Source organism: Marmota flaviventris, chromosome 17 (genome assembly GCF_047511675.1).
Source record: "Marmota flaviventris isolate mMarFla1 chromosome 17, mMarFla1.hap1, whole genome shotgun sequence".
Taxonomy (NCBI): Eukaryota; Metazoa; Chordata; class Mammalia; order Rodentia; family Sciuridae; genus Marmota; species Marmota flaviventris.
This window is the reverse complement of record NC_092514.1, coordinates 33,648,493-33,665,274: the sequence shown is the minus strand read 5'-3', so window position 1 is coordinate 33,665,274 and position 16,782 is coordinate 33,648,493. Positions and strand designations below refer to the sequence as shown.

Below are 16,782 nucleotides of genomic sequence, written 5' to 3'. Positions count from 1 at the left end.
TGAAATGGCATCAAATATGTAAATTGTGTTAATAATTCCTTGGAAGCATTTTTTTTCAATTTCACATATTTAGATGGCCAAGAGATATGAATGAAATGAAGGCATCTTCTTGCTGCAGCTCTCTAAAACCAGTACTTTTAACTGAAGCCCAGAAAATATGACAATAGTTCGAAAGGATTTAAGTTTTAAACCTTTAATTTGATTAGACTTGAGAGGTTTGGTTTTGCTTTGATTTTGTTTTCAGTAAAGCAGTTTAGTTGGCTTTAGAAAAAAAAATCTATTCCACGCATGAAAACTCAGTTTTGGAGGTCATTTGTGGTGTCAGCCTTTTCCCCACTGCCCATGAATGATAGTACCTGCATCATGTACTCAATAAAATGAAATTATTGGTGCCATGTTCACAAACTGGGTGGTGAAGGGATTAGGGGAGTTCTGTGGCTGTTGGTAAATACATTTTCAGAAATGTTGTGCCACAGGATGCTGAAACTCATGGAAATAAGAAGATTAGTGCTCACATTTCCCTCTTAGAAGAAAATGAACTACTGCCTGATCGAGGGTCTGTTCTACTGAGAAATGTGGCTTGTACCCTAGATGATGCTTCATTCGTACTAAACAGAGTACTTTACCGGGACATGGAAGGAATCAGGTGAGAACTCCTTGAAGTGATTGGTTTTATCTTCCTAAACAACAACAACAACAAACTAGCACCTCCAAATCCTAGTGAGTTGCTCCAGAGAGAAATGTCTCAAGTTACCAGGCTTCTAGAGTGGGAACTGATGTTTCCAGTTTTTTTTTTAATATTTTTTTAATTGTTGATAGACCTTTATTTATTAACATGTGGTGCTGAGAATCGAACCCAGTGCCTCACACATGCCAGACAAGTGTGCTACCGCTGAGCCCCAGCCCCAGCCCCTAATGTTTCCAGTTTTTAATGGTTTTAGTTGATTAATTCTAGAGCTTACTCTTTGGCAATGATTCCCCACCTAGGGACTCTGTTTCACGGTATCAGCTCAATAAATTATGTCTCCTTAATTCAGTTTATATATATTTTCTCTGGCAAGATCTAAGATTGTCTTTTAAGTCCTTCCCTCAAATCAGACCCTCTAAACTGGTAATCTTATTTGAATCCAGTGCCCTTACATATAAATGCCCATAATTGTGGATAGAGAATTGATCTAGTTACCTCAGTGATTTACTAAATCCTCCTCCTGTCTTATTCCTATCTTGATGTCCCTTTTCTTAAGCTTTTCAGTAGTGGATGAAGGGAAGCCAGTCCATGTCCCCCAAGTACAGTACCATGGGAACATCATCTTCTGGAACCATTCCCGCAATAAGAATGATCGAAATGGGTCATTACTGGCTCTGCCTCTGCATGATGCATATATGAGGATCTTTGGGGTCCTGGCAGTTGACACACTTAGAGATCCCCACAAAATAAACATCTTCTTACCTCATGAGATCAGATTCTATCAGGTAAGTCATAGAAGTCTTCAAGAGCAGTGGTAGGATTGCCTCTCCTATATTTAAAAAGGCCTCTTGTTTTATACTTCTTAAAAAGTGAAACCTGAAAATCTTTACTAGAGTAAAGTCTTGTTAATAAACAATATTATCATGCTTGCTCCTATTCCCTATATTTGTCAGACTTTGGAAAGGTCCCCCATTACTTATAAAAGGACTCTCAGTCTCAGTTGTACATCTATGCTTCAGCCTTTTAGGGACTATATGCATTAATCATAGGAATAGAGTTTGATGCTGTGGAACAGAAATCCAACAATTAAATCACTGACTAAGACCCCATAAAATAGGAATGAAACTTTGAAAGGAGTATATTTGTGTTTTATTAACTAATCCTTTGTTCTTTCTACAAAATGTGCTAAATATGATATGCATCCAAATAGCTCTTGATTTCAGTGTTACAATTTTTGAGGACAAAGAATAAAGAAAATATTTCTTAAATATTCATGTTTTCAAGTTAGACCACACACACACACACACACACACCCTCACACACACACACACACACAAAGTCATTTTTAAGACAATGGAATAACTGGAGCATACTACAGCATTTTAAAAAATATTTATTTTTTTAGTTATAGGTAGACACTATATATTATATGTATATATGTGTATGTGTATGTGTGTGTGTATATTTTATATATATATATATATATATATATATATAGATATATATGGGGTTGCATGGGGATTGAACCCAGGGCCTTGTGCAAGTGAGGCTAGAAATCTTTTTTTTTTTTTGCTGGTGGTAGTGGGGATTGAACCCAGTGCCTCGTGCATGCTAGGCAAACACTCTACCACTGTGGTGCTGAGGATCAAACCCAGAAACTCACACATGCCAGGCAAGCGCTCTGCCTCTGAGCCATAACCGCAGCCCTCTAAAGCATTTTGATATAATTTTAGGGATAGAAATTGCAATAAAGGAAAATTCAAATCCTTTATGGAGGCAAGGACCGTAGAATGTAGCAGCAAGTCAGGAACTTACTTTGCCCTTGTCATTTGTTGCCCTGTAAGCCCTTGGCTCTCTGTTCATTTACCATTATTTTTCATTCTCTCTTTCCACTTTATGAGGTGGATAACTGAAGAAAGTGGTAGAATTTTTTTTCTCTGGACATCTTTTTTAATAATAAGATTCATTCTCATCTGACATGAGAATGACATGGAGGATTGTGAAGTTATCAGTAGGTGAGCCATATTATTACTGAACATGTACAAATGAATTACAAATTATAAGTAGACTCTCTAGCCCTTGGAGATTAAGGGTCCTGGGTTACTTTTAGATGTCTTAAGTCCTAACTTGTAAATGCATATAACTTTGAAGAATTTGTGATTCTTAAGAGTTTTCTACAACAACAAGACCACAGATGGATTTGGTAGATTTCCCTCCCTTCTCTGTGGATCAAAGTCTCTTTATACCTATAGGAAAACGTCATGTAGCATATTGCAAACCCTGGAACCAAGCATATCCTACACTGCTGCTTTGATGGCAATAGGCATGTGCAAACATTAGTATTGGCATCGGGTCAGGACAGTTCCTACCCATCTGCCCAGGGCTAGAATCTTGTCTTTTAAATATTTTTTTTTTCTTAATTTAGAGTCTTCTGACTCTGTTCTCCACCAGTACATATCATAAATTTCACTGGGTAATTATCAGAAAGCAAAGCATAAAATATTAAGTAGGTCTCTCTTTATACTGTGTGTGTGTGTTTGTGTGTGTGTGTGTGTGTGTGTGTGTGTGTGATGTTGGTAATCAGACTAAGGGCCTCATGCATGCTAGGCAAGTGCTCTACCACTGAACTAACATCTCCAGCCCATACATCTTTGATTTCTTTGTGATCCTTTTTTTTTATAAGTAGAATCAGGAGCACTACCTTTGGAGAACTGATGAATAATTTGTAGAAAGTAGATTATCATTAATTTAAGATAATCAAATTGATGCATTAATAATTATTTATTTTACTCTTTTAAAAAAGAAAAGGTCATTTGAATTTTCTATCTTTCAGGGTGTTGCCAATGTCTTTAGCACTGCCTACCACTACGTTCACAGCCGGGAACATATCCTTCATATTGTGATCACTGGCATTGGCTGGCTCTTCAATGTCACATCCAATATCATCTCCATCACTACATACTTTGTAGAGCCTAGCCCACACCAGGTAGGCAAGCCTTGGCAGTGTTAGACCCCTTTGATGTAACAGAGTAGATGTTGATGTTTTACTAATATCTAAAAACCATATTAGTCAGCCATTAAGACTAACTAAAGTTGTTTCTTATGACTCCAACTCAAGACCCTTGGTTATGAGTGTCAGAAATCCATCTCAAACTGCCTTGGACAAAAGAGAGAATTGACTGTGACCCAAATGAAGAAAAGGTAGGCATCAAGGTGGCTTCCAGCATGACCAGACCCAGGTCATTCAATAGCATTAGGGCTCAATCATGTTCTTTATCTTTCCACTTCTCACATTTGCTTCCCTCTGCATGTTAGCTTTGTCATTCTGGAAAAAGATGGGCTTTCTCCATAAGGCAAGTCAGATGCCTAGTAAAGCATCTAGTAAAAAACTCCAATTTGGAAAACCCAAGAAAGAAAACTTTTTGACTCATCCTGAGATATGTCCTGGTGGCCAAATAGGCAATATCCACTAGAATCGTGGAGATATATACTGGAACTGGGGATTGAATCCAGAGGTGCTTTATACTGAGCTACATTCCCCACCTATAATATGATGAATTCTTGATGTTTGCTTTACATTTTTACAGTTAACATAAGGATTTTTTTATATGATGAAAATGAATGGAAAGGTATCTTCCTTTCAAAAAAGCTAAATGATTCTGCAGTGTGCCTGATCACGTGGTGGCCTCCTCTTGATTGTCTCCCAGTTCTTTGCCTGGCCTACCACAGACATCGTCCTTCCCTCCTGGCTTCTTTTTTTCCTTTCCTTCCTACCAGGTCTGGGCTTCCTCCCTCAGTGGCTAGGGCAAACTAATGAAGCCTTAGCCATAGAAAAGTAGAATCACATAGCTCTTGGTAGGGTAGCCATGCCATGAGGTGGAGAATACCTCATTGTTGGAACTGCTCTTGGGAGGGGGATGATTTGGAGTGGAAGTGGGAGCCTTGAAGTGTCCTTGGGTCTGGAGTAGTCTATCCCATCTTATGGGCTACTTCCCCAGTGAGGCCAAAGTGTGTGGAGGTCTGGGGAGGATTCAGGATTACCTATTCAGGACCTTAAGGAAAATAATATGTAGGTACCATGGAAAAGGCCAAAATGGCCCAGAGCAATCATCAAGAAACTTGGCTTCCGTGGTGTATAATCTCAGAATTGTGACAACAAGGACAAAGTCTCAAAGGTCATGGTATATCCCCAGGGCTATTTCATGGTAACAGAGAAGATCATGTTGAAAGGTGAGGTGAGAGGAGGTCCACCAGCAATCAGGGTTTGAGTGAAGTCACAGCAGGGCAGAGACCAGATCAGCCTATCTAAGGCTCTAGTTAGGATTTTCTCCTAGATACAAGATGCTATGGTTAGATTTTGATGTTAAAAATAGCTCAGAGCTGCCAGGTATGGAGGCATGCACACCTGCAGCCCCAGAAACTTGTGAGACTGAGGCAGGAAAATTGAAGATTCCAGGCCAACCTCAACAATTTAGCAAGGCTCTAAGTGACTTAAGTGAGATAAATAAAAATTAAAAATGGTTCAGTGATAAAGTGCCCATAGATTTAATCCCCAGTACAAAAAAACAAAAAACAAAAAACTGAGTGTTCCCAGGCAGGGTGGTACACACCTACGATCCCATCTACTCAGGAGACTGAGGCAGAGAGATCACAGATTTTAGACCAACGTGGGCAATTTAGAGAAACCCAGTCTCAAAAGAAAGAGTAAATAAATAAAAAGGGCTGAGGATGTATCTCATGGTAGAGCACTTGCCTAGTATGCTTGAAGCCCTGGCTTCAATCCCCAGAGCTGCAAAATAAGTAAATAAAATTAAGCTATTAATGATGAACTGGGGGGAAATTGCCACCTATTTGACAAAGAAATAACAGTTACATGTGAATCTATGGAGGTTTGGGGTTGTTTGTTTATTTGTTTGTTTTGCAGTGCTGGGGATCAAACCCATAATAGGCTAGGTAAGTGTTGTACCCCCACTCCAGCCCCTTTAATGAGAGTTGTTTGTTTAATTTAAAAGAAGATTCTGTATTACTCAGCACTAAAAAAGAATAAGATCATGGCATTTTCAGGGAAATGGATGGCATTAGAGAAGATTATGCTAAGTGAAGTTAGCCAATCCCAAAAAAACAAATGCCGAATGCTTTCTCTGATATAAGAGGGGTGACTCAAAGTGAGGTAGGGAGGGAGAGCATGGGAGGAAAATTACCTCTAGACAGGGAATAGGGGTGGGAGGGAAAAGGAGGGAGAAGGGGAATAGCTAGGATGGTGGAAGGAGAGGGTCATCATTATACAAAAAACATGTTTGAAGATGTGAATTTGGTGTCAACATACCTTATATACAAACAGAGATATGATAAATGGTGGTATAAAGGTGTATTAAGAATTTTATGCAAAAAAGAGAGCTTATGTATAATGGCATAATTTGGTGTGAACATACTTTATATACATAGTTACAAAAAATTGTGCTGTGAATGAATAATTATGAATGTAATGCACTCCACTATTGTCATGTATGTAAGAAATAAATTTTAAAAAAAAGAAAGAAGGAAAGAAAAAGAGGATTCTTGGTATATTAGTGCAGACCTGTAATCTCAGGAGGCTGAAGCAGGAGGATCACAAGTTCCTGTTGTGGAGGGAGGTGAGGCTTAATGAAAGGTGTTTAGGTCATGATTCTCCACCCTCATAAATGGATTAATTCTGATTATTAAAGGACTTGGAGGCTGCAAGTTTGATCTCTAGCCCTCTCTCACCCTAAGCCTTCCATCAGAAGAAGAGCTTAACCAAATGCTGACACCTTGATACTGGATGTCAACCTCCAAAACTATAAAAAATAAAATTCTCTTCTTTATAAATTATCCAGTCTGGGATATTCTGTTTTGGCAGTGCAAATCAAACAAAGACACTAAGTATAATGTAGAAAACATTTTTCATCTAGAGTTTGGTAGAACATTTGAGGTCAGGGAGTGTGGAATCAAGAAAAAGTTTCACTTCACAAAGCTGTTGTTCATCTTCTAAGAACAATTCAGCATACAGCCACTATGGATCCCCTTATTAGAGTTTCTCTTTTATTCCAAGAGTTATTTTTTTATTTTATTTTATTTTTTTAAAGAGAGAGAGAATTTTAATATTTATTTTTTAGTTATCGGCGGACACAACATCTTTGTTTGTATGTGGTGCTGAGGATCGAACCCGGGCCGCACGCATGCCAGGCGAGCGCACTACCACTTGAGCCACATCCCCAGCCCCCAAGAGTTATTTTTTAAAGGGGGCATGTAAGGGGCTGAATAATAAATAAAATGTCACTGCCCTTAATGCTAGAGGTCATCTACAGTTTCCTAATTTTTCTCCATTTATTGGTCCCCAAAAGCTTTAAAGAGAATATGAGGTCTAATTACTACTCTAATGAAATCTCTTCCTTTTTTCAAGGATTCAGACTATGTTTTACGCAATATGATGGTTACAGGGAAGCTGGGTCTAACAGAAATCCACACAAATCCCCCTATTACCTTCAGGAAAACATGTGTCTTCAGGTATGAAATGTGTCTGTTTTCTTTATTGCCAGAACACAATCTAGTGGTATGATAGTAGATCTGAAAGACATAGCTTCTGCCCTTTATTAGTGCATATTCAGTCCTCATTATTATAAAATTATAACTCTTTATTATTACATTCATTATTTATTATTTTAAAATTTACATACACCAAAACTCATTTGTTTTGTTTACAGTTCTTCAAGTTTTAATAATGTACATATTCTTATAATAATTAGCACAAATAGGATACAGAACAACTCTAACACTCCTAAATCAGTCTTTCAACCCATTCCTAAACCTGGAAACCACTGATCTATTCTCCATCAGTTGGCTTTTAAACGAAAACTTTTTTAGAACATTTGATTCCCTGGGACATAGTAACTCCTTTTCTATCAACTGCTTTTTAAAACAGATTTCGTTGGTATTCCAGATTAAAATTGCAAAATTGTGTATTTTAAAGCAGGACAGTATTTTATTTTCTGATTGTCTTATAAGTACAGAATTCAACAAAAAATGATTATGAATAATAACTGTATCCATTATCCCCCATGATTATGAATAATCCCTCCATATCACTTATTAGAGCTCATCTGTTAATGTTAGCTAGATTGTGAATGTATATTTTTTAATGTGTATTTTTTTATTCAAAGAAAACAGGAAGAAGGAAAGGGAAGAGAGGGAAAGTTAGAAAATTAGATAGGTCCCCGGTTGTACATTACTTAGAATGACTGTCACCTATGGAAGGGAAGGAACATTATTCATCTGTACAGATACAAAACAGATCTTAACTGAGAACACATGTATTACAAAAGAGACTGACTGCATTAACCCATCTCAGACTAGTAGGCTAATTTGATATTTAAATACATGTTAATTAAATTTTAATTTGGCCTCATGCCAGAATGTTCATTTAGTCTCAAGCTTTTTTCCACATGGTTATTCCTATGTTAGTCAAGCATTTTGCTAGATTCCTTTTAACACCTAGACTCATATTCTGGATTCTGTGTAGAACTCAGAGCATATGCCTTTGGAGGAATGCTATTGACCTACAGCCTTTCTTAATATGCCTGGAAAGTTTGATAGATGCATCGTTACTGTGGTCTTCACAAATATAAAAGGTGATGGCTTAATAGTAGCAAGGAATGGGAATAGCAGAAGGATTAATTTTTTTCTTTCTTATTTATTTATTTATCTATCTATTTATTGGTATTGGCAATTGAACTCAGGGGCACTCAACCAGTGAACCACATCCCCAGCCCAATTTTGTATTTTTATTTAGAGACAGGGCCTCACTGAGTTGCTTAGTGCCTCGCTGAATTGCTGGGGCTGGCCTTGAACTAGCAATACTCCTATCTCAGCCTTTCGAGCTGCTGGGATTAGAGGCGTACACCACAGCACCGGGCAGAAGGACTAATCTTACCTGTCATTATTGGATTCATATTCTGAACTATTAAATGTGATTTTTGAGGCTAGACAAAGAACTAACATTTTTACAAATGATTTAAAGGAATGGAAGCCCAACATCAAATGCAGATGGGGAAAAATGTGTCTATGATTCACTAGAGAAAGAAGCAGTCACTGTATTTCCATGAAAATCTCAGTCTCTCACTGAAATAGATGCTAAAGAATACCCTGCCCAGATGCCCAATATGCCTTTTGCCAGCTTCTGTGGATACTGCTGCAGGAAGCGACACTTGACATTGTAACTTTCCCTGGAGGAGTGCCCTCCAGTGATTGGAGCACCTGCCCAGAGGTATTCTCATGAATTCTGTGAAGGGCTGAGGTTGTAGCTTAATGGTGGAGCACTTGCCTCATATGCGAAAGGCACTGGGTTCAATCCTCAGCACCACATAAAAATAAATGAATAAAATAAAGGTATTGTATCCATCTCCATCTAAAAATATTAAAAAAAAAAGTTTTGTGAAAACTCTTCCACCACAAACCGCTACCTCACCCCCAGAGCAGCTTAGAACCAATGACTGATGAGCACAAAGATGCAAGAGACCCTTCCCTTGCCTCAGGGTGGGACAAGTTCTTTACTATATTCACCTCCCAGATCTTACCCCTTTGGATCAGGCTGAGGATAGACTTCACCTGAAATCACATTGGTACTTAGCCTCTGCCACTTCCCTATGCTGCTTCCCTCAGTCCCTCATGGGTTTTACCCAAAAGCACTCCCTTGGTAAATTACTTGCATTAGCATCCTTTCACAGGTTTTGCTTCTAGGGAACCTGACCTAACACACTCATCTTTCCTTCCCGCATTCAACTAATACATATTGGCCAAGATAAGTAAACAAAACACTGTACACCCTCAGATAAGACTAATTTCCTATATGATAAAGATAATGAAGCAGATGGGGCTGGGGATATACCTCAGTTGGTAGAGTGCTTGCCTCGCATGTACAAGGCAAAAGATAATGAAGCAGAGCATCATGATGCAGAGTGTCCCGGTGCTACTACTTTAGTTAGATCAGATAATCAAGGAAGGCTTTCATGCTGAGAGGACGTTTGAGCTGAGTTGAACTGAAGGACAGAACCATGTGAAATTGAGGGATGCAGCATTCTATGCAAATGAAACAGCAACCAGGACTGGTATGGTGGCAGTGAAGTGGGTACAAGAGAGTAATTCAGTATGTTTGAGTGGAATGACGTGAATAGGCTGATTTTAATATCCTTGTACTTCTTTGGATTTAGCTTCACAGATTTCCTCTTCAAGTGTACAGACAGTTCAGAAGTTGTTCTGGCCTCTGCCCGTGGAGAAACCCATATAGTAATTCCCCTTCGTGAGAGAACAGGAGAGGCTCTGGGAGCCCTTGATGTTAACATTGGCCAGACCAGGATGTTGTTCTATCAAGAATATAAAGATCTACAGAAAATGATGAAGGTGATCCAAGCTGCCTGCTATGAAATACTAGGAGAATTCTCCGGAGAGATAAAGAAAAACATTGTCTTAGGTATTATGAAGGTCTGGATTCATGGGGGAAATCACAGGCAATCTTAAATTTGGGGGAAATCACAGGCAATGTGATGAAGGATGAAGTTTCTAAAATGAATTGTTTCAATATGTAGGTTTTTCCAGGTGAAATGAATTCCCTTATGCAGTCTTAGCCTGAAGAGTAGTGTTTATAAGTTAAAGCAAAAGGAATGGAATCACATTATCTTTGGTTAGAAGTATACAATTTTAGAACTGGAAGGACTCATAAAGGAAAGATGGAACTAGCTTTATCAAATGCCCTGTCATGTGTTGACACTTTAAATGTGTTTTTTCATTTAATCCTTACCATAACCTTATAAAGTAAATGGTGAGGACCCATTTTACAGGTGAGGGAAATGAAGTTCAAAGAAAGGAAACAATAAATTGGAAAGGCTGGATTGGGTTCTCTTTCCAAGACATTACACAGCATTATCCAATCAGAACATCTCATTTGACAGATGCAGGATCTAAAGCTCACAAAAATATATTGCCTAAGGTCCAATAGCAAGTTAGTGGCAGAGCCAAGACTAGACCCAGTTCTTGTGACTTCACACTCATTATCTGAGCATAATACTAGGTTAGAGAGGAGGGCAAGAAAGAGGCATGGAAACCTTCGGCAAGAATGAATTAGTATAACACTATGTGGGATTAAGTGGAAAGGTTGTTAGCCATTACATAGTATGTTAAGAAAAGAGAAGAAAGCCAAGTGTGGTGGCAAACACTTGTAATCCCAGCCAATTGGAAGGCTGAGGCAGAAGGATCATTTGAGCCTAGATTTAAGACCAGACTGAGAAACATAGTGAGACCCCATCATAAAGGAGGAGGAGAAGAAGAAGAAAGAAAACTCATGTCTTTGAGTGTTCACTCTGTGTAAAGAGTGAGACTGAGCATTTTTCTGTATGTTATTTCATTTAATTCCCACAGCTCACCAGGGAAATAGGATTAGCTTCATTTTCACAAAAGAGGAAAAGGATACTCAAAGAGACAATGGTACAAGTAGAGAGAAAGAATGCATTAAAGCTAAGGGTCTAGGGGCTGGGATTGTGGCTCAGTGGTAGAGCACTTGCCTAGCATGTATGAAGCACTGGGTTTGATCCTCAGCAACACATATAAATAAATTAAATAAAGGTCCATTGACAACTAAAAAATATTTTTTAAAAAACTAAATGTCTAACTCTGAAACTCAAGGTTTTGCCTTTTCTCAAAGCCTCCTTCCAGGCATAATTCCATATTTCTTTTGATTTCATGTACAGAGAGACTAAGATAGTTTAAAATCATATGACATGAGCCAGGTGATGCATACCTTTAATCCCAGAGACTCAGGAGGCTGAGGCAGAAAGATCACAAGTTCAAGGCAACTTAGTGAGATCCTGTCTCAAAATAAAAAATAAAAAGATCTGGGGATATACAGTGATAGAGGACTTGCCTAGCATGCTAACATGCATGAGTCCTTGGGTTTAATCTCCAGTTCTGAAAAAAAAAATAAAATAAAATAAAACATGGGACATGGTCTTTTTCTTGAGGAAAATGATGTTTACTGAAATAGGCTTTTTTTTTTTAGTTGTAGTTGGACACAATATCTTTATTTATTTATATGTGGTGCTGAGGCTCGAACCCAGGGCTTCGCACATATTAGGCAAGTGCTCTACCGCTGAGCCACAACCCCAGCCCTGAAATAGGCTTATAATCCTAGGGAAAAGCAATGTATGGGACTCAACATCAATGTGTGATGTCATCAATGTCATTCTCTTCTTTCAGAGATGGAAAAAGTTGGGGAAGTCCAACGAGCAGGAATTATCTTCTTCCGAATCATGTTGCAGGAACTGCAGGCATGCCTCAAACTACTTAGTTCCATGGACTTTGTGACACTGTTGCTCTACGATCATAATACTCAGATAGAGACAACGTCTTCTAAAGACAGCAAGGCCAAGGAGTTGAAAGCCCACGTAAACCTAGTGCATGACATCCTGAAGGGAGTTATCTTATTCTTTCATACAGATTTGGAATCTGAACCTGCAAGTGAATCTGAATCTGAAGATTGGGATAAGGATAAACTTGTACGTTTTCTTAAAATCACTATTTTTATTGAATAATAACCTGCACAGATTTGGGTGTACAAATCATAATAACACAACTTATAAGTATACAAATGCAAGATTATTCACATAATGAACACATCCATGTAATAGATGCATCAAGAAACAGAATATGCCGGGTGCCATGGCCCACACCTGTAATCCCATCAGCTTGGGAGACTAAGGCAGGAGGATTGTGAGTTCAAAGCCAGCCCTCAGAAACTTAGTGAGACCCTAAGCAACTCAGTGAGACCCTGTCTCAAAATAAAAACTAAAAAGGGCTAGGAATGTGGCTCAGTGGTAAAGCACCCCTGGGTTCAATCCCTGATTGAAAAAAAAATGAATGAGAGAAAGAAACATAACGTTACTGACATCCCCTAAACTCTCCTTTGGATCCTTTCCCATAATCTCTACCCACCAACCCATACACCCTAGGAAAGGTAACCATGATCTTGACTTTTAACACCGTAGATTAGTTGCACCCATTTTAAATTTTTTGTAAATAGAATTATGTAAACTGGTGAACTGGGCATCGTATTTCTACTTGCTGTTGATCCCATTCCTTTTCTTTTGTTCTTTGTTCACAGTTTGTTAACAAATATTTAGTGGAGAGTATTTGTTCCTTTGATCCAACTGCTAGCCATGTGGAAGTCAATGTACAGCTCATTAATAAATATATCAAAGGTAAATTTCCTTTAATCAGTTTAAAATCTATGCCAAGAATAATAAACCATATTGTAATTAACAGTTTTTATTAGAGTAAAGCAAGTAGTTCATAAATTGAATTTTTAGGAGAAAAGTTATGACTATAAGTTTTCTAAAAGGAGGGATACTGTTTATAATCTACTATATTCCCTCCCAAAGACTGTCTATTCCACTCATATGAGAATTCAAAAGTGCATCTATCTCTCACTTATTGACTACATGTGCATTGTTCATTAAAAAAAAAAAGCAAAGCCAGGCATCCTAACTATGTAGGAGGCTGAGGTAGGAGGGTCACTTGAATCCAGAAGACCAGCCTGGGCAACATGATAAGACTCTGTCTTAAAAAAAAAAAGAAATGAAAGAAAGAAAAGATGGGCTGGAGTTGTAGCTCAGTGGTAGAGCTCTTGCCTAAAACATGTGAGGAAAGATATATATTGTGTCCATATACAACTAAAAATTAAAAAAAGAAAATGAATAGAGGCTGCAGTGAGGACAGGAACATTTAGCCAAAAGGCTAGTTAGTATCTTTAGCTTTAATAAAGAATTGAATAAAATAATAGATCATTAGTCTATATTGAGGAAGAGAATCAGCAGGACTGCAGAGCAGCAAGACTCTCAGGTTGGAGAAGATGACAAGCTCTTTGGCCACATCTAAGTAAATGTGTAAATACATGCTGTTCCTCCACTGATATGTATTACCTCACCAGACAACTCAGGCCATGGATGTGAGTGAACCAGTCACAAATGCATGTAAAGTTTTCTTCCTCTTTGTTACTTATGAAAAGTTAATCATTAATTGGGAAAATGGCTCTGTAGAAATCACTCCCTAACCCTGTCCTTCTCCACCTCTTCCCCTTCTCCTTCTCTCTGTGTAGACTCCAGACCACATCAGAGGTTTCTGTAATGTATTTATTAGGCTCAGAGGCTCAAAACCAGAGAGATTCCTAGGAGAAGAGGAGGGAAAAGGCAATCCAGGAAGGATGACCACACTCCTCAGCCTGTGGGCATCCACAGCACAGGGGTGGTGGAGTAGTGAACCAGGTGGATGGATGTGAGGGATATCATCTAGCATGGGAAGGTGAGATGCTTCTAGCAGTTCAGGAGTGCTAGAGAATAGGAGAGAACTTGAGATTCACATAAAAATTAACATGAAATAATGTGACCATGAGTGATGTGAATCAAGTTTAGAATTCCTATTTGAAATGGTGCTTCCACTGTAATTCAATTCATTCATGGGAGCTTCTAATTTCATAGGTGTTAGATGTATAACTTCTAAGGTGCTAGTCATGGGAATCCATAACAACACCAACAAAAATGAAGGCTTAGGGACTGGGGTTGTGGTTCAGGTTTGGAGCACTCACCTAGCCCATGTGAGGCCCTGGGTTCAATCCTCAGCACCACATAAAAATAAATAAAGACATTGTGTCCAACTACAACTAAAAAAATATTTTTTAAAAAAGTTAAATGTAATAACCAGCCTCCAAGAGGACACTGCTCTTCTCATTACCTACTATTCATGCCTATGAGGAGTCTCTTCCCACTTGAATATTGTCAAAATGACACTGAGGGAGGTCTGGGATTGTGGCTCAGTGGTACAGTGCTTGCCTAGCATGTGTGAGGCACTGGGTTTGATCCTCAGCACCACATAAAAATAAATAAATATAATAAAGGTGCTCTGTCTAACTACAGCTAAAAAATAAATATTAAAAAAATGAATGCTTATTCATTGTATACTTCTATATATTCATTCTGTACTTGTTTACTATTCACAGAGGCAAGTCTAGAAGAAATGTTTTCTATGTCAGTGATTCTGGCATGTCTAAATCCCAGACTCAGCCCCACCTAGTTGAGCTCTTCTTTTTGGAATGCATTTAGCACCTGCCATGAGCCCCAGTACCTCCCCCCAGGTGTGACCAGCTTGTCTAGTTTATATTCTCCCTGAGTCCATACTCCAATTTGGTTCCCACCAACCTGCCAACCCCTTGACCTAGAACCAGCTCCTGCTGCTAAGGTTCCTTGTGTCCTCTGAGAGAAATGTTCCCCTCCTTGGGCAAGGACTCAGGCACCCACCAATGTCCAATCCATTCCCTCTGTCAGAGAGGAGCATAACTCTCCAGTCTCCACGTTAGAGGTGTTAACAGGAGTAGTATCTCAGCCCTTAATATGCCCATCTCCAGCTAACTATAGGAGAGCTCAAGGGCACCTTTTATGGCAGTGTACCAATGCCTCAAGAGAATCTCCTTGGGCCCTGCCGCTGATTCGCCTACAAGAACAACCTTGCGTTTTCTTATATCATTCCTTTGAGTCAGAACACATGCAAATTTCTGTTTCTCTGTTTGCTCCCACTTTGAACTATCCTAGCTGATTCTGAGAAGCCTTGGTACCAACTTTCTCCACCATTTTCTGCGTTCCAACAGTGCCCTCAGGTGGTAGGAATTACTGCAGTTAACAGAACAGCACTCACCCAGAACAGCTCCACCACCATCCAGCCTGTAGTGTTATCACGCAATCCAGCAGCAATGAGAAAGTTCATAGCCCCCCCCCCCCCCATTCTAGTTCCTCTGCTTCAGATGCAATTATATCAGGAAAATCTAAGCTTCCTGTTTGGGGGAAGAGAGAGGAGCTCTGGAGTGTCTTTCTGTTTGTGCCAGAAGGAGAGGAGTCTTTTAGAAGGGCAATCTGTTATTGCGCAATGTTTACATGGCCTTCTAGCAGCTTTTAGTAAGGTCTTTACTCAATGACCCCGCCCAGCATGAAATGCCACCAACAGTATTTGTAGGTTTCTGCCTGGAAAGGAAGGGACTGCTAGACTACATAGCAGAGCTCCTAACCCACCCACCAAGCTTTCTAAACTAATGATTTTTATCCAAAGCATAGAATTAAAGCTGGTAGTACACTCATACTGTCTAAGGGTTTCTGTTGCCAACTCTAATCCACTTTACCCTAGTTGGAGAAGTGGATATTTGGTATTCTGGTGAAACTCTAGGCAGTCGTGCCCTGACTTTAGATTGAGGCAGTCATCTATGAAGGAGCAGTGGGCAGTTTGTTCAGCAGTCCTGGCTTCCCAAGGTTAAATCATTGGATATGAATGCTGCTGACTTCCCTGAGGGATACCCTGTGACTCCAGTGGCCACTTCTGGGCATCTGGGCATTTAGGAGCACATCAATAACCTGCTATCCTCTGTCTCTCTGCCTCAGGGACTTCTAGTAGTTGGTCTCTTTTACCTGGAGTCCTAGGTAAAAGACCTGACCACCTTCTCAAAAGTCATTCCACTTTGGACCTCTGCTGCCAGCCTCACCTGGTCTTTATGTAGGGTGCCCCATACCTGTACCCTATCCCCACTCCAGGAGGTTTGGAGTATTATAGCCTGACAGGAAATATTCTCAGACCTAGAGGCTATCCCTAGAACTAGCCCTCATTGCAATTATGCCTAGAATCACTCTCATGTCGACACTGGTCTTGCCAGAAGCTTCCCAGGCCCTCTGCCCCTTGTACAGGAGTCCCAAGGGTCCTCCTCTGCCAAGGCAATCAAAGCCTCAGCGCTATCATCATCTATGAAGAAACCCACTGGCTTCTTCAACAAAACACTACCGTGATCCTCCCAAAGGGACAATGGAGGGGGATTCCTTGCCATTAGGGAAAGGAGTGCTGGACTCCCAGTCCTAGTTAACTCTTGTCCAAGATTCCCCTTCCCCAGGAGATTTTTCCGTAATTGCTACTGCAATTAGGTGGTTCTAGTTCCCTCCCCCTCCATTTCAAAGTCGGACACAACTCTTTCCTTCGTTTTCACTGTACTGCTGAGGATTAGA

The 16,782-nt window shown here is 39.5% G+C and overlaps 1 protein-coding gene across 1 annotated transcript in view; it reads left to right on the top strand.

Annotated features, from left to right (window-relative positions):
- Efcab5 (EF-hand calcium binding domain 5) overlaps nucleotides 1-16,782 on the top strand; it is a 127,101-nt gene that overhangs the window by 97,600 nt on the left and 12,719 nt on the right. The window contains exons 18-24 of the mRNA XM_071603835.1: nucleotides 477-646; nucleotides 1,245-1,473; nucleotides 3,522-3,674; nucleotides 7,110-7,222; nucleotides 9,913-10,172; nucleotides 11,951-12,249; nucleotides 12,855-12,951. Coding sequence (XP_071459936.1) covers nucleotides 477-646; nucleotides 1,245-1,473; nucleotides 3,522-3,674; nucleotides 7,110-7,222; nucleotides 9,913-10,172; nucleotides 11,951-12,249; nucleotides 12,855-12,951 — 1,321 coding nt within the window. The remainder of the gene's footprint in view (nucleotides 1-476; nucleotides 647-1,244; nucleotides 1,474-3,521; nucleotides 3,675-7,109; nucleotides 7,223-9,912; nucleotides 10,173-11,950; nucleotides 12,250-12,854; nucleotides 12,952-16,782) is intronic.